The sequence below is a fragment of the Helicoverpa armigera genome, chromosome 23 (genome assembly GCF_030705265.1).
Source record: "Helicoverpa armigera isolate CAAS_96S chromosome 23, ASM3070526v1, whole genome shotgun sequence".
Taxonomy (NCBI): Eukaryota; Metazoa; Arthropoda; class Insecta; order Lepidoptera; family Noctuidae; genus Helicoverpa; species Helicoverpa armigera.
In genome coordinates, this window is record NC_087142.1 from 1,202,198 (window position 1) to 1,222,891 (window position 20,694).

Genomic DNA, 20,694 nt, shown 5'->3' on the forward strand with positions numbered 1-20,694 from the left:
ATTTGTATTATTTTGGTGCCTTCCATAGATTTAAGACTGCACTAACAATCTTCACGAATTGTATTTACGATGTAAATTGTAATTTTAAACTATAGATGAGCATTTATATGAATTTTAATATTATTTGTAGAAAAATAATTACATAAAATAATAATTAATTGTAAAAAATAATATGAAGAGCAGCAAATTGAAGTGAATGGAATTTGAACGATATCTGATTAAATTATGATTTTTTGAAATACTTATTTTAATTAATTCCCCTGGCTTTTGCCTATATCTGTCACTATAATTTTGCTCTTGCCTGGGAAATGGGCGCCCTACAGCCCTCAAAAAGGTTGTGGGTAAATCAATCTAATACAGTCATATTCATTATATTCATGTACCTACCTACATGAGAATTACATAGGGGAGTATGTATCGAGAGTACACATGGATAGTATGTAAGGGAGTACATAAGGAAACTGGTTCACTGGTCTTTCCTAACCCCCGATAACTTAACAGGCCTAGCTAAGTCTAGAAACTACGATTTTAAAGGGGAAAAACTGGAATTTAGTTGATTATTCTACAGTAAAAATAAAACAAAAATTAATAATCACTACACTATATTTACAAATCTACAACTCAATTAGCGGCAATAGCCGGCGCCGGGGACGCTGCAGGTGCCTCCAACTTCGCCGTCTCCGTCTCCTGACTTTCCACCTTCACAATCTCAGGCTCCGGTTCAGGCAAGACCTTGGTCAGTTTCGAAGGGTCTTTAGGCGGTGCCCAGTCTGGTATGATCTTCTCATGTATGCGCCAGGTACCGTAAAGATTGGACAAGTGTTTCTCGAAGACTATGTATTCTAATACGTCTTTTGCGAGAATTTCGCTGCCGTGGAGAAGACGGCCAAAGCGATCGTACACGGCTAGCTGTTGGCGAGTGTGGAAGCGGACTGTGACCTGGTAAAGATATAAGAAATTACACATTTTATTTCTTCACGCCTAATCTACGGAACCGATTTGTGTGAAATTTGGTATAGACATAGTTTGGAACTTGAGAAAGGACATAGGATAGTTTTTATTACAAAAAAAAAAAAAAACCGGACATAGTATAGCGCCATCTATTGGTCAAACCAAAAATCTGCCGGAAGTCACTATTCCACGCGAACGAAGTCGCGGGCAAAAGCTAGTTGCCTATATAAAACACCTTTGCCAAAACACAAAATATCCATTAGGTGCTAGTATAAGATAAAAGTGTGAAATCATCAGTTTCCTATAAATATTGATTTAGAATTCCCAGCTCAAAAATAACATTGATAGCACAATAAAAACCAAAACCATAACAAATATTTGCTGCACATACTTTCTCCAACAATATTAGCATGAAACAAACCTGTCCGAATATATTCTCCTTGCTAATAATATCGGTGCACCGAGCATGCACCACTCTTGGGGGCTCCAACGACTCCAGAAACTTCCACCGAATAGTCTTATTATAACTGTTGTGTCTAAATTCAGGGTATGCTTTCTCCGTGACATGTATCCTTAGGGCTCTCTTATCATTATTGGCCAGACTTTCATGTGCCTTTATGTACGTGTCTTGAGCTCTTAACGCAAACTCCTTTTGGTCAAATTCTTCCTCAAAAGACTTTATCTTACGTATTGCCATCATGGATTTGGATTTCTTCTCAAGCAGTTCTACGGCTTGTTTTGCACGAGTTGTGGAGACGATGGAAGCTTTGCCATCTCCTTCTGGAGGGACATACGGCTCGAATACTCCTCCTGGAACATTTTTTAACATTGTTTGAATACATATGTACCATTACATAGTGATAAGTAAATAAACACGAAAAATGTAATAACAGAGTAAACGAGGAGCTACATTTGCCAACAAACTGTTTTGCAGTTTGGCAAAAGTATTAGTAAAAATTTTTGTAGAATTTATTCGGAATAAACGTATATTTATTTATTTATTTATTTATTTTTTAATGGATTCTGTAATAGGGTTTTTAGAGTGCTCAAAACCAAAGCGTAAAACAGGATCCTATTACTAAGACTTTACTTTCTATTGCTCACTGGCTGTCTGTATATCCATCTGTCAATAGATCCAGGCGAGCAGTTATTCTAATCAAAGGTTCAGGTTTTGATTTTTTTTTTATGGTAAGTTTCTCAATAAAGTTAAAAGACAACATTCTAAAAATATAGCGATTCTAAGATCAAGCTATGATAGTGAAGGAACAGACAGTGCATCTGGGTCTGCATAAATGCTTATGAACTATAATATGTCCTGTGCAACTGGCTGATCTCCTTGTATGAAAACAACGGCTGTGGCTGATAATTGGCTAAGAGGACATCATCAAATTCACACAAACCTGTAGCTGAAATATAGAACGGTCGCTCCATCCAAGGCCTTGGTGGCAATAAACCTCTTTCCTTCATCTTTTGCCTTATTTTTTGTGGACTCAAACTGCCGATATCTTCGTTAGGGTCGGGCAAGTCTACCTTGAGGTACTTCTCAGCTCTCATTTTCTTGAATTTAGGGTTGAAATGTTTGCTTGTGGTGGTGCGGCACGGTTGTGTGAATATCGCAGGCCCCATGCGCAAGGCACCCATCTGAAAATATGAATTTAAGAAATCTGTAGAATTCTAATTGTTACTTACATTTTACTTCATATATAAAATAATTCAGGTATCATTTTGTGTTAGACGAGAAGGAATAATCGGACGGAAAGGGCTATCTAATCTAGTTGTTGTAATAATCCTGGAAGTTATTTAAAAAGAAAGTATTCGGGAATATTTGAACATGAACATACCTTGGTTATTAGAGAATTCGCCATCGTACGGCTTCTGTTTTATTTCTTGGCAGTTTCACTACTTCCTTATTTAAAGGATCTATTATACTTTCATCTAAAAACTTATTTAAGTAAAAAGCTAGACACTAAATAGGTTTATTTTATTATTTTTATAACCTAAAAAGGATATGCTGTCACAGCATTGACAGCTGGTGGCAGCAACATAGATAACATAAAGTACGGCAGATTGAGATCATTGAAAAAGAAGGCCAATCAATAATGTAAAAAAAGGATCAATAGAAAATCATGGAATATTTTCTTTGACCTTTTAATTTTCCGGGTCGCTATTCGTGTTTCTCTTTGCACAGCAAAAGATCTGAACTTTACTAACGATAACAGTGTATCAGTCCATTTTCATTCGTCCGTTATTCTGTTGAAAATTTATTTTAATTTACAATAAACATTGTTTTAAGTATTGTAGATGTAATTTTTGTTGAAAATAAGATATTTTTCCACATAAAACTTATTTTTCTGGACAAGTCAGTTCAGGAAAATTCCTATGCCTGGTAGGTCACACAGATGTTTATGAACAAAAATGTCTATGGTGTTTTGTTTTTTCTGCCATTTTTAGTCAAATACTTTCCATTCAAATTGTGATTTTTTAATAAAGTGATACAAAATTCATCAAATTTATTGTGTCGTCTTTTAAAATATTTTTATTTTTATTAAACTTTAGATTATGCTGATATATATCAATATTGTAAATTTTTATTGTTTCAACTATTGAAGCATTTCTGTCTCCTAGGAGCGTACTACGTGCTTACTTCTGATATTTTACCTAAATATAAGTAAATTTCAGAAATATTTTTTATAGTTTAGCTTCAAAGACTTGATCTAGATAAACTAGAGAGGAAAACGCTCAGTCAGATTTGAATCGATCGTCGCGACCTCACCGGACATCCGGCGACTCCATAGTCCATACACGTTGTCTCTAGCACAAGGGAATAGAGATCGTCGCAGCGTTTCTTTCTTTTCTGAACAGGCGCAGTCCTAGAGAACTCGCAAAAGGAGTAAAAGGCTCCTACATAACCTGTCACTACGTAAGTATCAGTGCATATACTTGCTACTTTAGAGCGCGTCGTTGCATTGTTCGATATAAGGAATCTCGAATCTAAACTCCTTGGAGTCCTTGCTGAGTCATAGCCAGGTGATCTCGCTATCAGGTTGTGGAATATTCCTTTTGGACTTAGTTCAGGAGTCCCGATATATTAGAAGTAAGTAAGTGGAACGCGTTTGGACGCCATAATAGTAGGACGAAGGGTCGAGCCTGCCCGGGGTTGCGTGGCGCACGGCGGGCGATGACCTTATAACGGAATGGACCTTTATTAATTGCCACGTGTTTTTCTTTTCAGCAATATATTGTATGAGTCAGAAGGTAGAAAAACCAGTATTATCGGGTCAACGGATCAAGACCAGAAAAAGAGGTAATTTTTTTATTTTCTTTTAACTTTTACGTTGGCCACATGCCCAGATTCCATGTTTGCGTCCTGAGCTAACTTATCCTAGGAATGTCGGCCCAAGTGATTCGCACATGTTTCTCGAAGACGCTCGATGTATAAACATCGGGTCGTTAATTTAATAATGTTCGCCTTGGCCGTGACACTCGTACACTTTATTCTTAGATATTTCTTTGTAGAATGTTAGTAATCATAGAGTTGAAGTAGGTCGCCTAGCTGTTTGATGTTTCGTAAACTGTTTTGAAGTCAAACAAGTTGATATTTTCCAAATTTTCCTACCTCATTATAATTTGAAGTAGGTACTTTAGACATAGTTATGTTGAAGTTGCTTCTTCAAAGATAAGCTTCATTGTTAGTCATAATATTCCTGTTTATACTTAATATCATGTTAAAATTAAAACAATAAGTTCACTGAGCCACACAATCACAATGCTTTTAAGATCAGTCTTTGTTTTAGATTAATTTTTCAATTCATAATGTAGTTATTTTATAACTTAAAGTAATGCTCTTTTCACTTTACCCGCACAACATAACAATACATGGATGGACTTTATTTACAATTCATTTATGTATTTTGTTATATTCTCTATTATAAAGCATACAAACAACATTTTGAACACATACTACTACATAACTTCTTACTTTATATGTATTAATATTGTGCAATTGCAAAAATTATGTGCGCAGTTGCAATTTCTCAATGTATGGCACTTATTTCTTTTTATTTGATCACAAGCAATTGATATATTCAGCCTACTACATTCAGAATTCTTTGACCTCATTCACAATATAACTGACTTTCTCTTTGACATTTTAAAACTGTACTTTTTAAGTTAGAGATGTTTGTTTTTTACATATTCTGAACTGTATTGTGAGCTATTTACATGATATTTTTTATTACACAATACTGCAAAGTAAATAGCAAACTCGATTGTAACCATTTTTTCTGCATTTTACTTAACTATAAAAAACAATGCTACATACACATAATAGAGTTCCCGATCACTTGACAACAAGTAAAGAGACAGTCAGCTTTTGTCAACCTTGACTACTTCCTAGATCCAACCTTACCTTTAACTATTGAAGTTCTAGATCATTCCATAAAGTTTTCAAATAGAATAGATTTGTATCAATTAAAGTTCATTCACCTTACATGCCAACATATCAATAATTATGTATTTATGTGCCAATTTAAATATAGACTTGGGTATTATGTATCATACTATTATTGGCTGTATGTATTAAAATATCTAACCCTACGAGGTAGGTAGTATGAAAATGTTTTGTGCATTTTGCTTTTAATGTCATCATCATCATCAGCCTATCGCAGTCCACTGCTGGACATAGGCCTCTCCAAGTGCACGCCACTGAGATCGATTTTCGGCTTTTACTGTAGTAAAACTTTTTACATAAAACACTTTAAATGACTTGATTGATTGAATCATTATTTTAAGCCATACTTTATTCATTTAATATCTATTTTTGTAAAAAGTTTTGTCAAGATTTACATGTGCTTACTAAAATGGAGTATGTAGATAGTTTATTTGTCAACATCTAGTAATCTTGTCTATTAATCAGAAACCATAAATATATAAGACATTGCAATAACATACCCAGGAGTGTTGCACAAATAACTAAATTGCAGAATGGTAGTTATTTCAATTGTTACAACTGACCCTTGTCGGGACAAATATAGCTTGGACTTTGCACCACACAATAACTACAATGGTTATTATCTGAGTGATCTTAAAATGTTATATTCTTTATATGTTTATAATTCTATAGAATCTCAAGAATCTGCTAGTAGTTATGTTCTGCCCTGCAGTTTCACTTATGTCCAGAGAGACCTGTTTCCATCACCTGGATAAAAGTAGCCTATGTCCATTAGGGTGCTACCTATCTATTATCAAATTATTTTAGTTATTTTAGCGTGAAAGAGTAACAAACACAAACTTACTTTCACAATGTTATTAGATTTTACATCATTCAAAAAAGTATTACTCATAAGTACTTAATTATGCACTACTTGAAATTAATCTAATCAACTTGCAAATCTGTGCTTAAGACTTAAGTATCAAATTAGCATGACTAATGGTAGGTTTCAATAATCCTTTCTATCTCTGGTAAGCAAATCAACAGATATGTTATTGAAATCTGTAGCATTTTTCTTTATTCCGTATCAATTAAAGTGCCTGTTTCCATAGGTATTTAATGTTTCTTTAAACTGTATTCAACCATCTGCCAATCTTATTCTTTGTGTGTGCACATTATGGTATCTTTGTGTCAATGAGTAATAAATTAACACATGGTGCTTTTGATAGCTTAGCAACAACCATTATTCATTTAACTGTGCATGTGGTCCATTGGCTAATTCCTGGCTGCAATGAATATTCTGGGGATTTTCCTTGTGGAAATTAACAGTTAATAATTCAATGCCTACCTTTATGTGGGTACTTTGATTTTATTTAGAACTAGACTTCCACAAAACAAACTTTCCTTTGACATTTATTTATTTATTGCCTTTAATTATTTTGTATTGTGTCAATAAAATCAGTAATGAATGCTAATGTTCAATTAATTGAATAAATAAACGACTACCATCCTATTAAATAAATTCAAGGGACGGAACCAGTCCGAATGAGGCCAACTTGCTATAATTTATGCTAAGTGTTGAAGGAATTGGGTGTTTCATACTATGTTGATATTTCATTACTGAATTGACATTTATTTTGTACGTTTTGAGTATCTTTTGTAACGTGAATGGGTGATATTTTACCGTCTTTAGCAAGATGTTATCGCATCACTGAATGCGACCTTTTTTGGAGTTGTATCGTCATGTTTGAAGGTCAGAGATGCTACTAGGTATCATTGTCAAGCCAATTTGCTGCTTATTTCACGTATTGTCACGCTAATATTGTGAATGTGTGTATATTTGTTACTTCTTTAAATGGCGGAACTGATATTAAATTTTCAGTTGGATTCACATAATTCCATGTATAGGCTACTTCTTATCCTGGTGCGGGAAGTAGTTCCTTCAGGAAGCGGGTGTAACTTTTCAAAATGTTGTTATCAACATCCAGAAGACCAGGCTCTCATCTTCATTAGCAATTTTGACCAGATAATGTTCTAACTTAGCTTTCATTACTTCTAAAAAAACTTCGAGATACCCCAAATTGCAAAGTAAAGGTTGCAGTTTCGAGAATAATCGGCCTCTATTCATTCGGCTGCAATAATGACGTCAATCGCTGCACTGGACATAAATATCACTGTCCGAAGAATATCTGAATGCCACAGATATCATATCGATTAAATATTCAAACTAGCTTCGTGCCGAATCGAATGATTCATCAATTTCATGGGTAACCTTTCACCTTCATTGAATTAGTGCCTTGACATAGATAGCCTAAGTTAGATCGAATGCCTGATTCATTTGGAAATAGGCGACAATTGGAAATGTGCAGTACGAGATATTTGAGCTCGATTCTCAGAACGGCCAATTTTTTATGTAGATTTTCTCAGGATTTGAGCCTCTATAACTGACATTTTTATTTATTTATTTAAGGTCAGCCAACAATTGTTTACACATTACATTTTTATAAACTTGAGTAATACATATAAAAGCAAGCATTTTACAGTATAAATTATGAAATCCACGTTAAATAGGTGGGTCCTAGCTATCATTTGAACAACTTTGGTATTCAGAAGTTAGAAGCCAGAAAGTTGTGAGCAAGAGGAATTGATCAGCTTCCAGTTGTCAGGAAGCTGATCACAACACAGGAAAAAGCTAGGCAGATGATTATGTAATTCAAACCTGAGTAAAGCGAACTTTGTCCATTAATTTCGTAATAAAATCTAGTCTTGATTCCATTGCCGTATCGACCATTAAGTTTCAAAGTCAAGTTTATAAAGCAGATGTAGGTCGCCCACAAATCGATGGACTTGCTACCAAGTGCAAGTGCTTACATAGAATAACTTGGCTATTACTTGCAGACTTGTGATAAATCTATACTTTATGAAGGAATTTAGAAGCAATCCTACTAATATTGTGAATGCGATATGGGTTACAGTTAGGGCTGCCATTTCGAATTTCGCCAAACCCGGACAAATATTTAAAAAAACCCGGACATTTGGCGTAAATAGCATTTTTTCCCCGGACGAGTCCGATTTTTTTTGTTTAACAAAACATGACCTAATTTTTAATATTACCATATTACTTAAATTCAATGAGGTCTTTCCTTACATGAAAAGTCAGGGCCGTCTCTAGCTCATGTAGTATCTAGTATTGAAAGATTGTGACTTAATGTATTTCGAAGGTCATAATTAAGAAAGCTCATATAAAAACTAGGAGTTACCTTCTTGATAGATTAGACAAAAAAATGTTGAAAAATACAAACAACCGTAAAGTGAAGTCGCAGCGAGCGCGAAAATTTTTGAGTTTTGGGTCACTAAAGCACCTAAACTTGTATAATAAAAAAATCCGCAAAGTGAAGAAGCCGCAAGCGAAGCGAGCGCAAAATTTTTTGAATATTGGGATATTAAAGTAGCTAAACGTAAAATAAAATGTGTTAAGAAAAGAAGCCGCGAGCGAAGCGAGCGCGAAAATTTTGGAGTTTTGGGACACTTCGACTTCTGCATTATTAGGCGCCCGGGTAATTTGCATACCCAGGCACCATAGGTTAAGATGGCCCTATGAAAAATGTCCGGGTTTTCCCCGGACACTTCTTGAAACCCCGCCCGGACGGCCCCCGGACGGCCTCCAAACGAGGACAAATCCGGGGAAACCCGGACGGATGGCAGCCCTAGTTACAGTAGAAATTGGCAGTAACTTAGCCTGACAGAATAATATAAAGGCCACTTTTTATCCATGTGTGGGAAGTAGTTCCCACCGGAAGCGAGTGTAACAGCTGGCGGAAATTTCTTTGAGAATAAATAAGGCATATTTCAACATTATTGCATTCATGGGAAGGCTATGTTATCCTCAATTTTGTACATGTACCTAGGTACCTATGACATAAGCGATGTATGTTCTTCGAGGTTTTACAAAAAGTTTACAAACTTCGACATTAAAATACAGCAGTGACACTATTTTACATAAATATCATCTCGCAGGTAAAGTCATACATAACCATTCGATACATAGTCCGTATATATTCGTCGGAAATTTTCCTGTTTACTTGCTATATTTTCCTGGTAATATTTCGATTATTGTAATCCTATTTTATTTGCTTTAATTATTAACATCTCGTAGAGTTTGCGAGGTTCTTTATTCAGCGTCCTTCGCCGAGAAAAATAGCTCTTGATTTTGGGGTTTTGATAATCGCTTTTCAGTGATTCCTCGGTTAATTAATCCCGGGAAGTAAATAATATTATTTAGTTAGAATCAATTTTCCTTCCTCTTTACATCACAATTAAGCTACTTAGTGGTCTTGTTTTTCAAGCTTGTTCATAACATTCATAACATTATCCGTAGTAAATAAAATACGTTTCAAAAGTTCCTCAATATATCCCAAATACATTACCAATAGCAGTCATAAAACGCTTGCCCATCACTCCATATTATTTATGACGTACTAAAGACGCCATTAGGTGATCACTCGAACTCCGGTAGTATCCGCCGTGCTAACAACGACTAACGGTACATAGTAGCGGTACTTGCCTCCGATGTATGACAACGAAGCTTTTATATCTGCGTTTGTGGCAAATGGAGTAAGAATACGTGGAGTTTTTAGACAACAGAGTATCATCTCTAGCCTTTTCCCTACTATGTTGGGGTCGGCTTCCAGTCTTACTGGATGTAGCTGAGTACCAGTGCTGTACTGTTACCCGGGCAGATGTCCTATGCTATTGCCTTACTCTTCCCGTTTCTCTCTCCTGAAGGAATTATACACGATTAAGATATGTGTACCTAACTATATTATGTATGTTTTGTCCGTCTATATTTCGTCATATTTTAAACTTTTTAAAGGGTTTCTTTAACATGTCTACAGTTCTTAATCTGCGTTGTATCTTTTATCTTTATTGAGTTAGCAGTTGTACAGAAAAGTGTAAAACATCACATTTTCAGTTATTATACAAGCGTTGTTAAAACAAACGGTCACATTTATATAAGGACAAAGTCAAACACAACCTTCTTTGAGCATGTTGTGTAAGACTTTGAAAGAAGCTTCAATAATGTTCCCCGACCTTTCTCCCGTTGAGTAATACTTGCCGACCTTGTTCCCTTTTCCACAAGGTTTATGGTTCTGTTTTTGACGTAATTCCTGACACATTTTATCTATATTATTCAGGATATTTTGCGTATTGCCAAATAATAAGTACACTCGCGAAATATTGTCTATTCTCCTACTGAGTAGTTTAAATTTTTTTTTGGTGAATCACAACCTCATCCGCCCACATCTAAAACTTCTTAATTAAAGCCTACAAAAATATTTGATACTAAACAAAATAACCAAACGTTGTGGCCATGAAGACATCAAAGTTAATTATTACGTACTTACAGCATTATCTCAAAGAATTTACCACTGTTATCTCAATAGAAACAGATTAATTCAATGTCACCCAGTTAATTTGGAACTTTATTGTTATTGGTAATGAAAAATGTGTTATTTTATTATCATCTACGACAAAATTCATAGCCCTGTTACTTACTTACAGCTGCAATAGAATACAAACATTCGAATTGAGAACCTCGTCTTTTAGAAGTCGGTTAAAAATCGAGCAAAACGGAGCCTTTTAACGTACCAAATGACTCTGTCCGTCCGACCCTCGAAACTTGAATTAAAGCGGAAATGAAGACTCGTTCCCAAAAGGAACACTACCAGCCGCCATTTTGTATACTAGGTATACATATGTATGCATTATACATCTTTCAAAATGGCGTCTTGAAGTTAAAATTACAAATTAGTATAGAATATTTACATAACGCGAGTGTTAGTGAACTTTCCGTGAGGTGACATTGGCAGTGGCCAGTCTTATGTAATTTGTAAAGATAGCAAATGAAAAAAACGAGGCCAAACATGTTTATCTAGACAGACAAAACATTTTGGCAAGCAAATAATTTTGTTTACGTAAACACTTTTCAGTTCAGTGAAATACATAATTGGTTACGTCTACCCTCAGGCAAATTGTAAAAAAACATTGAAAACAAAATGATCTACGTTTACATATAAAGAATATTATAAATTCATCAATATAAAATAAGAATAATGTTATTCAATTTACAAAGATGTGCGATAATTGTTTGAAGACAAAATTTTGTTCTAAAATATGAATGCTAAATACATATCTAGCATGTAGTCACAAGATACAACGTCCTTCACAAGTACAATAAGGAGATTTTCTCACCTGTATGTAAAACATAATTTTGTAATGTACTAATTTTTGCCAAACTTCTATTGTTCTAATTTTGGCACGCTTTGTTTCGTTTACGCAATCATTTTCAGTTCTTCTGTTCTATCAAATTCTCTTAAAATTCATGTAACATAATAGAATAAATAACTTATGTATAATATGCGTTATAAAGTTATCAGCTCAAACCTATAGTATTCATACATTCAAACTTATACAAATAAGATTATATGATTTAATTAAAGTCTTAAGTGGTCTAGTGTGATCTTGGTTGACATAAAAAATCCCTTTATGGGACTCTGAAAATAATAACTTCTAAGTGTACCACATTCGAAAATGGCATAGTGACCTAATATCATACAGGAAGTCTAAATAACCCCGAAGCTTATCTTCCCCACGCGGTGTTTGTCGTTTGGTATTAAGTATTTTTGAAGAAATTATCAGCTAACCAACCAACCAAGGCTTATAATGCTATCGTAGCCAAAACTAGGTCGCCGAGATAAGTTGAAATCCAACTAGTCTTGGCAAATACTCGAATGTATTACTACTTAGTTGGAGCGTATTAAGTTATGTGTGCGCGGCCTAATTTGTACTGTGGAAGACACTTACTTAGAATCCTCAGGTATTATTAGATTTTAAATTGAAAATTAGTTTTGTAGTTAAGGGTTCCGAAGATGCCGTGAATTTTGGATGACATTGTTTCTTTCGGATGTTAGGTTGATTTATCTTGCTGAGTTTTAAGCCGTTTAGTTGAGTTTTATTGTAAAAAGCCCTAGCTCTCGGTTCTGTGTTTGGTCTCCCCTTGGACTTGGAATATGTACAGTGTACTTGTGTCATGTCTAATGTTTCTCTATTTAACAGTATGTTTGTTTCGTTCCAGATGAGAAAGAGAAGTACGATCCGAACGGTTTCCGCGACGCGCTCGTGCAAGGTCTGGAGCGCGCCGGCGGCGACCTGGACGCGGCCTACAAGTTCCTAGACGCGGCCGGCTCCAAGCTCGACTACCGGCGATATGGCGAGGTCATATTCGACGTGCTCATTGCTGGGGGGCTGTTGCGTGAGTACCAGATACTTAAATATCCTGTACAAAAGATATAGGGTGTGGAATTGACTTGCAGTTGGTACAAAATTTGAATTTGATAGGTTAGACCTGTGAAATGGCTCCAAGTATTGCAATTAATTAAGACAAGAGAAGAAGAAATTATTAGGTTTTCAGAAAATCCTTTGAGGCCCTGTAAAAATGGGTTATGGCCTTATAATTTTCATTATTTTATATAACTTTGTCATTATTTTTGATATGTAAATACATTGAAAAAGTATCAAAAAAAAAACTTTATTCTAAGCTAGAGCTGCAGTCTCAATTTGCAAAATAAAATCGCAATGATCTACATATAATACAAGCGTCTTAATCATTATGTTACTCGACAAGTCAATACCAACACACCAACCTCAAATGATGAAACACTTGGCTAGAGTCCTGAACTAATTGTTGACAAAACCTGTTCGTTCGTTTTTTATCTGACAACCCAACCTCCTAACTTTACCCCCTGCCTTCATATAACATGATACTCATGAGCTTCCTCCCTGGCAGTCCCCGGCGGGTCGGTGTCGATGGACGGCGAGTCCCCCAAGACGAACACCTGTATTTTCACCGCGAACGAAGATATGGAGACCATGCGAAACTTTGAGCAGGTAAGAAGCTTGTTATTGAGAAATTGATGTTGTTAGGTCATCTGGAAACCATTGGTAGAAAGATGATTCGTATTAAGATGATTTAATGCCTATTTTATAACACACATATAAACCTCTCCTTCCATTAATTTACGATTGGAGATTGAATTTTGTCATATAAGTGGATTGGAGTGGATTGGATTTAGTCATATAAGTTATGTCCATCAATCATCAGTACAATCTATAATTGCAAAAAAATGGATAGGTAGGATAAAGAAATCCACCATTAGCAACTTTAACAATCTAAAAACTTCGATTTATAAAAAAAAATCTATTCCAACATTTTATCGACTAATTATAATAAGAAATATAATTTCAAAGGAGTTGTTTATGTTCTTTTAACTTCTTGTATGTCTAAAATATCCGTTTACATGATGAAAAACGTGGCTAGAGTCCTGAAACCACAGTGTTGAGAAACCCTTTCTCGTTCATTTATTTCTGACACAATATTGCCCCACTCACACATTAGCACATAGTTGTAACACATACTAATGCATTAAGTGTTTATTCGCAGGTATTTGTGAAGCTCATGAGACGTTACAAATACTTGGAAAAGATGTTTGAGGAAGAAATGAAAAAGGTGAGTTTTATTCATCATTTTATTCGACTTTTGTAGGATTTAACTAGGTAGCTTAATTTTCAAGCGTACTCAAAATCACAACGTTATCCGATAATACACATAAAAATGCAATTTAGAACCTCCTTCTTCTTGGGAAGTGTGTTAAAAACGCAAATTGAAAACATTATTTCTTGAAATAGGAAACCAAGAACTTTTTCTCTTTGTCTTGTATTAGGTCATGGGTGTAGCATTTTCCATTAGCTGGCCTGAAATAAACAAAAAAAGTCAAAATTATATCATTACTATAAGATCAAAATCCGATTTTTCTGAACGCGACTATGACAAAGTTAAAGCTAAAATAATATAATAGATATGGATAACATTGCGACAATCCGCGCCGTGATTTATGCCGCAAGTAAAAAACATGAAACTCGCTACACTCGCGACCTGGAAGCAGGCCAAACAAGTTTATGAATTACTTCAATTCACAATATTTGTGATTTCAATCGATTCAATCGATTGAAAGTTTGTTGTAGAATGTCGTTTTGCAGACATTATTAACTGTACAGTTTAAATAATGAACAAAAACGATAAATTAGGTAATACAATTTATACCAAAGTAGCTTCTGCCATCAGTTTCACCCTTATCCCGTGAGAACTATTTCGCGTACCTAGTAGTTTACGAAATAAGTGCGTTCATGTGTATGGTACAGATAATAGTATGTAGAAACGAACCAATCTTGCCATTTTCGCAGTATTTCTGAAGGAATCATTTTTTGTATACTATTGTATTTTTGTTTCAGGTGCTTGTGTACCTAAAAGGTTTCGAACCTCTACAGCGCATAAAGCTTGCTCGTATGACTGCACTATGGATCGGTACGTTACTAGCTTTCTATTTATTTATAGATTTATAACATAAATACTACAGTTGAACTCTAATTATGATAATAATTGAAGGAATTATACGACAATCAAAAACTTTTCAATTAATAACACGAAACAGCATATTACCGCAAAAAACCCTTAAAAGTATAATATGAAAATAATCTTTCACCATAAAATATATTTGTTATCTTTTTCCTTATAATAAAAATGGATTTTTTTATAATAAGTCGCAATGATTGAAGACTTGATTAGTTTTCTAGCGTTTACTCATACAGAACAACAAATATAATTCTGTCATACATATACACCTATTTCACCATACCATTTAGAAGCTCCCATAGCTTATTCCAAAACTGGCCACCATAAACAAATGTCCGCGAGTTCGAACCCTAGTTTGAGCCAGCAGTTTTCGAGAAATATGCACACGATTAGAGCCATGTAACGTTCTTTGCGTTGCGCGGTGTCGAAGTAGTGCTAGATTGAAGAGTAGCCACTAATTAGTACGTGTATTAATTATATGTACTACATGTGGTTACGCGACATTTTTTAAAAATAATTATTCGAAAGTATTAATTAGCTCTCGGTATGAGGATAATGCAGGTAAAAATGCAGAATCTTTATTATCTTTATGATATGAGATTGTGATTTTTCTGCTAAACAAGAAAAAAAATCATTTCAACACAGTCTTTATTGTCAAATTTTTATTTGTATTACGAGAAACTCGTGTCACTTACACTGAATACATACAAAGCTATACATGATATAAATGATGTATTTTTTTTCCGATGGTAAAAAATCATCAAATGACCCATCCCCCTGTGGGTTAGCAGCGGTGATGAATTACATTTAGACATACATATAGACATTTCTCATTAAATACCTATGAAAGTAGAAATGTTATTTCAAATAGTTTTTATCATATAGTAATATAGTCATAGTTGTATTTTCCCTAAACTTGCCCAACACAATACATATCATTTACATACTTTCTTCCCCCACCAGGCAACGGCTGCGTGCCCCCGTCGGTGCTGCTGGTGCTGGTGAACGAGCACTTGCTGAAGGACAACCTAGCGCTGGACTTCGTGCTCGAGGTGTTCGCGACAGTCAAGGCGGAGCGCGGAGTCACCTCGCTCGTCACGGCCCTCAAGCGAGGACAGCTTGAAGGCAGGTCAGTAACACCGTCATAGTATACATAGAAATAAAGGAAAACCATTTTTTCAGTGCAAAATATCCATTTCACGAAAGAACTCCCGCGGAAAATTATGGCAATATATATTTTCGTACGTATTTACTGAGCTATTGCATAGACACTAGCGCTGCGTCTGCGGCACTTCTTTCGTGAAATGGGCTTTACAAGAGAGCAACTATGGAAAGAAAATAAGAATGAATATTGCATTTTTGAGTCGTAACTTGTTTTATATCTTGCTGTTTTACCCGCGTCCCGTGGAAACGAATTTCCTGGATAAAATGTAGACTTGTCATCCAGAGATAGTGCAGCTTCCCAGCAATGAAATATTTTTTTAAATAGACATAGTAGTTTTTTACCTACCCTGTTCTACTTACCTAATTTACCCAAAAAAATAAATTTCCGGTTATAGCGAAGAGGGCACGCTCACTAATACATTCTATCATCAAGTTCGGCTTCTTCCCTGACGCATTTAGTGACGGATTTTGCAATAGAATTCGTTGTTCAAGTCGAGGGTATAGCAGTGCGTCATTGTACTGGCTTGTCGTACTATTGCGACACAGTCATTAATGCCGCTACAACCATTCAACATACCACACTTATTCCATAAAAACAATAAAGGAATAGGTTTCTACCTAAAAAATCTCTTCTTAAAAGTTACTTAAAACTTGTAATACTGAAAGAATTCTTCAAATCGGAACGACAAGTTCGTGAGTTATAAATGTCTATAATAACGGTACAGGTTTACAAAACCCGACAATACTAGTTGTTTATGTTAATTCCTGAATTGTTTAGACTTATCATCATCTCACGAGCCTTTTCCCCCCAACTATGTTTAGACTTGGAATATAACAGTATATTATTGTGTGCAGGCTATTGGAGTTCCTGCCGCTGAACCGTCGCAGTGAGGACGTGCTGGCGTCTTCGTTCGCTTCCAGAGGGCTCGGCGAGCTGCTGCGCCTGCATCGTGCACAGGCCTCTCAGGTGTGTTATCCTGCATATACAATTATTAGGGTTCCGTAGCCAAAATGGCAAAAACGGAACCCTTATAGTTTCGTCATGTCCGTCTGTCCGTCTGTCACAGCCGATTTACTCGGAAACTATAAGTACTACAGTGATGAAATTTGATGGGAATATGTGTTGTATGAACCGCTACAAAAATATGACACTAAATAGTAAAAAAAAGAATTGGGGGTGGGGCCCCCCATACATGTAACTGAGGGATGAAATTTTTTTTTTCGATGTACATACCCGTGTGGGGTATCAATGGAAAGGTCTTTTAAAATGATATAAAGTTTTCTAAAAAACATTTTTCTTAAAGTGAACGGTTTTTGAGATATCAGCTCTCAAAGTCGTAAAAAGTATGTCCCCCCCCCTCTATTTTTATAACTACGGGGTATAAAATTCTAAAAAAAATAGAGGTGATGCATGCTAATTAACTCTTTCAACGATTTTTGGTTTGATCAAAGTATCTCTTATAGTTTTTGAGATAGGTTGATTTAACTGTAATTTACGGAACCCTTCGTGCACGAGTCCGACTCGCACTTGGCCGGTTTTTTTGTTTATAATGAGATAAAACGAACGATTACATATAACTTCTTATACACTGAACTTATCGTTCTAATTGGCAAATCACACCTATATCCACGAAATGTTGTCAAAAATTACAAGTTATACTGACAGTGATAAGATGCTTAATTTGCGCTACGTCCTTTACTTGTGAAATTGACGAAAAGTTAGCGAATTGGCTACCTTTTCGCCAATTTGCAGTATTTGGATGCAAATTATTGTAAAAACCTCTTGAACTATATTCAAATGCCTGCCATCAACATGTATAACTAATCTTATAAACTTGAATTTGACTAGAAATTTATTATTCGTAAGGTTCTCTAATCATATACTAATGCTTCTGTCTGTTGTGCAGGAGGCACGTCGCGAGCTGACGCAGGCGCTGCTGGACGAGCTGGCGGAGGAGAAGCCCATCCGCGACCTCATCCAGGAGCTGCGCGACATGGCCGCCAAGCACGCCATCCCCGACCATGAGGTCGTCGCCATTGTGAGTATACACAACTATGTACTGAACACAGATGTTCCACAAAATTATAATTACATATAATTTTTTTTGTCAAATACTAACGTTCACATAACTTTCTCACTAGTGGATTTTATGCTCGCATATACGCGCGAAAGATTCCGAGCGGCAAATAGATGTCACGAGGTTTTTAACGTGATTTTTGTACCGGTAGTTGTCAATTGTTTGCTGTTGCGCGATAACGCCGTCAAAAGCAGAATGGTATCGTGCAGCAAATCGTCATTGCGAAAGCTTTGTTACACTATTGCGAATGTTAGAGAAATTGACCATTTGTCCATTCACATATGAAATTTATGTATTAAGTTTTAAGTAGGTATAGCTTAACTTAGGTATTTCATTCGACTCAAAAAACATTTCTAATGATGATACTCGATGACGAGTCGGAGTGCAACTAGAAATCGTTTCGAGCTAGTTCGGACTGAGTCTTTCAGTCCGTCCCAAGCTTGTCACGCCATCTTATTGTACCTTGTCGATATGGCAGTCTGATTGTAGCAAAACTAACCATATTTCCATACAAATAGAGGTGGATATTACTAATTGGTTTATTTGTCGTAGATATGGCAATGTGTGATGTCCCGTGGTGAGTGGAATAAGAAAGAGGAACTGTTAGCAGAACAAGCGGCTAAACATTTGCGCCATTACACGCCGCTGTTGGCTGCCTTCGCGCAGTCGGCTAAGGCTGAGATTGCGTTATTAACTAAGGTATGTTATTGTATATTTTGTATACATATTCATATTTTGCAACTAACCTATGATGAAGTGTAAATCTGTGTTTTTTTTTATGCAGAAAAGTATATCTAGCCTGTAACATCTTCGTAATATAAATCTTAAAAAATAAGTTAATAAATAAAGTTTTTTTCCACCAAACTTGACTATTTGAAAATTACGAATAAATTACCTTTCTTTAGTTCAAGTAATCACTGAGAAAAGAATAATTTTAATTTAGAAACTTCAGGCAACAGAATAGATCAAATTTTTCACCTTGAATTCCAAGTATATATCTTTCAACTTGTTTTTCTTCCACACACAGGTGCAAGAATATTGTTACGAGAACATGAACTTCATGCGCGCGTTCAGCAAGCTTGTCGTGATGCTGTACAAGACCAACGTGCTGTCGGAGGAGGTGATCCTCAAGTGGTACCGCGAGCCCAACTCCAGCAAGGGCAAGATGATGTTCCTCGACCAGATGAAGAAGTTCGTCGAGTGGCTACAGAGCGCCGAAGAAGGTGGGACACATTACTTTTGTATCAATTTAGGAAATCGGTCATTAGGATTATTGTAGGCTAGTAAATTAGCAGTTTTTCCGTCAATTACATTGGACAAGCACCCCAAGACTCCCTTTCATCGCTTCTTATCTGTTGTTTTGTGTTCCAGAGATAGGATAGGAATAAGATAATATACTTATAAGGTGCATATGTCGAAATTCTGTTTTCAGTAATCATATCAATACATAAATTGAAACCCGAAATCTGTTTATCTGATGGACCTACTTAACACACCTATAGCTTGCCTCTCCACGCGAAATGTAATTTCAATTCATGATACTTAATTGTTTATTTTGCAATTGCAGAGTCCGAGAGTGGCGAAGAAGAAGATTAGATTAAGAGCAGCGAGTGAGACTGACAACACAACGCGCCGTCCCACCATTGAAGCATAATCACACCCGCGCACCGACTGCCGACTGACCCCCAGCTGACAGCCGACCGACGCCCGCCAGGACCGACTGCCCGACCGACTGCCCGACCGACGCCCGACACTCCGCACGGGGCGGCGCTGACCCGGCCGTCGCACCTACTCCGACATACTCTACCATACCGTTAACATAGGGCGACCACAATACGGGACAATGTTTTCTACAACTGTATATTATTCATTTCTAAATAACATGTTGATGAAATACCATATTTTTTATTCAATTTTTTTAGTAAAATTCAAATAAATGGTGGAAACCAGTTTTTGTTTTATTTTCTAAGGCTAGTTAGCAAGACCATGTTTGTTTTCGATGGAACCTAAATAGTAACTGAATAAAGACCTTTTTATTGATAGCGTATTCTACAACAGCTATCAATATTTAATTAATACACATCAATAGCAAATAAGGCATTACAAGTTGTTTTACCGCGGTTTCACCCGTGGTCCGAAGGAATTCTTCCTGTAACGGGATAAAAAATATTTTTCTATGTCACTCGGGAATTATATAGCTTTCCAATAGCGAAATAATTTTTCGAATCTGTTCAGTAGGTACCTAGTTTCGGAGCCTTTAGTGTGGGTACAAACAAACGAAAACATCGCTGCGACACGCATGCGGCTTTGGCGCTAGTTGTAACTTTTGATAGATAGAAAAATATATATTTCACTCTACAGCAGTATATCCGCTTCCCGCACCCGGATAATATAGAATTATGATGACACCCGTCATTCGTCAACACTTATGACTCGTAGGCTTTTCCGCTATGTCCAAATCTATCTGTATTATTGCAGTTTAACCAAAATCCTTGTCTTATCGCCTCAAACCACAGTAAAATCTGCAAAGTCGCAAACTGTCTGATTTCTAAATTTTCTTAGTGCACACACAATTTTGCGGATTTAAGGATATCTAAAATTAT

At 36.0% G+C, this 20,694-nt stretch overlaps 2 protein-coding genes across 3 annotated transcripts; one reads left to right on the top strand and one right to left on the bottom strand.

The window, feature by feature from the left end:
• Nucleotides 1-585: 585 nt before the first annotated feature.
• On the bottom strand, nt 586-2,987 carry Mrpl45 (mitochondrial ribosomal protein L45). Its single transcript, XM_021335368.3, has 4 exons — nt 2,793-2,987; nt 2,352-2,592; nt 1,373-1,761; nt 586-939 (listed from the first exon to the last, which is right to left on the bottom strand). The coding sequence occupies exons 1-4, from the start codon at nt 2,814-2,816 to the stop codon at nt 622-624; spliced, it is 972 nt and encodes a 323-aa protein (XP_021191043.3). The 5' UTR covers nt 2,817-2,987; the 3' UTR covers nt 586-621.
• A 743-nt stretch (nt 2,988-3,730) lies between these two features.
• Nucleotides 3,731-20,040, top strand: Kra (krasavietz). 2 transcript variants are annotated; one of them, XM_049837466.2, is made up of 12 exons: nt 3,731-3,871; nt 4,184-4,255; nt 12,516-12,692; nt 13,227-13,327; nt 13,881-13,946; nt 14,729-14,801; nt 15,813-15,978; nt 16,869-16,980; nt 17,921-18,052; nt 18,644-18,790; nt 19,119-19,314; nt 19,659-20,040. In XM_049837466.2, exons 2-12 carry the CDS (start codon nt 4,195-4,197, stop codon nt 19,685-19,687), a joined length of 1,260 nt encoding a protein of 419 aa, XP_049693423.1. In that variant the 5' UTR covers nt 3,731-3,871; nt 4,184-4,194; the 3' UTR covers nt 19,688-20,040. The 2 variants fall into 2 exon arrangements, with proteins under 2 accessions (XP_049693423.1, XP_049693424.1); XM_049837467.2 differs by lacking the exon at nt 3,731-3,871 and adding an exon at nt 3,918-4,045.
• Nucleotides 20,041-20,694: the final 654 nt, after the last annotated feature.

Excerpts from the sequence above, each read along its gene's own strand:
- Kra (XM_049837466.2), top strand. The coding sequence starts at position 4,195 with ATGAGTCAGAAGGTAGAAAAACCAGTATTATCGGGTCAACGGATCAAG. Across the intron at positions 13,947-14,728 it reads TTGAGGAAGAAATGAAAAAG|GTGCTTGTGTACCTAAAAGG; the intron begins GTGAGTTTTATT and ends TTTTTGTTTCAG. Across the intron at positions 15,979-16,868 it reads CGAGGACAGCTTGAAGGCAG|GCTATTGGAGTTCCTGCCGC; the intron begins GTCAGTAACACC and ends TATTGTGTGCAG.
- Mrpl45 (XM_021335368.3), bottom strand. The coding sequence starts at position 2,816 with ATGGCGAATTCTCTAATAACCAAG. Across the intron at positions 2,593-2,792 it reads CGAATTCTCTAATAACCAAG|ATGGGTGCCTTGCGCATGGG; the intron begins GTATGTTCATGT and ends TCATATTTTCAG. Across the intron at positions 940-1,372 it reads AGGAGAATATATTCGGACAG|GTCACAGTCCGCTTCCACAC; the intron begins GTTTGTTTCATG and ends TATCTTTACCAG.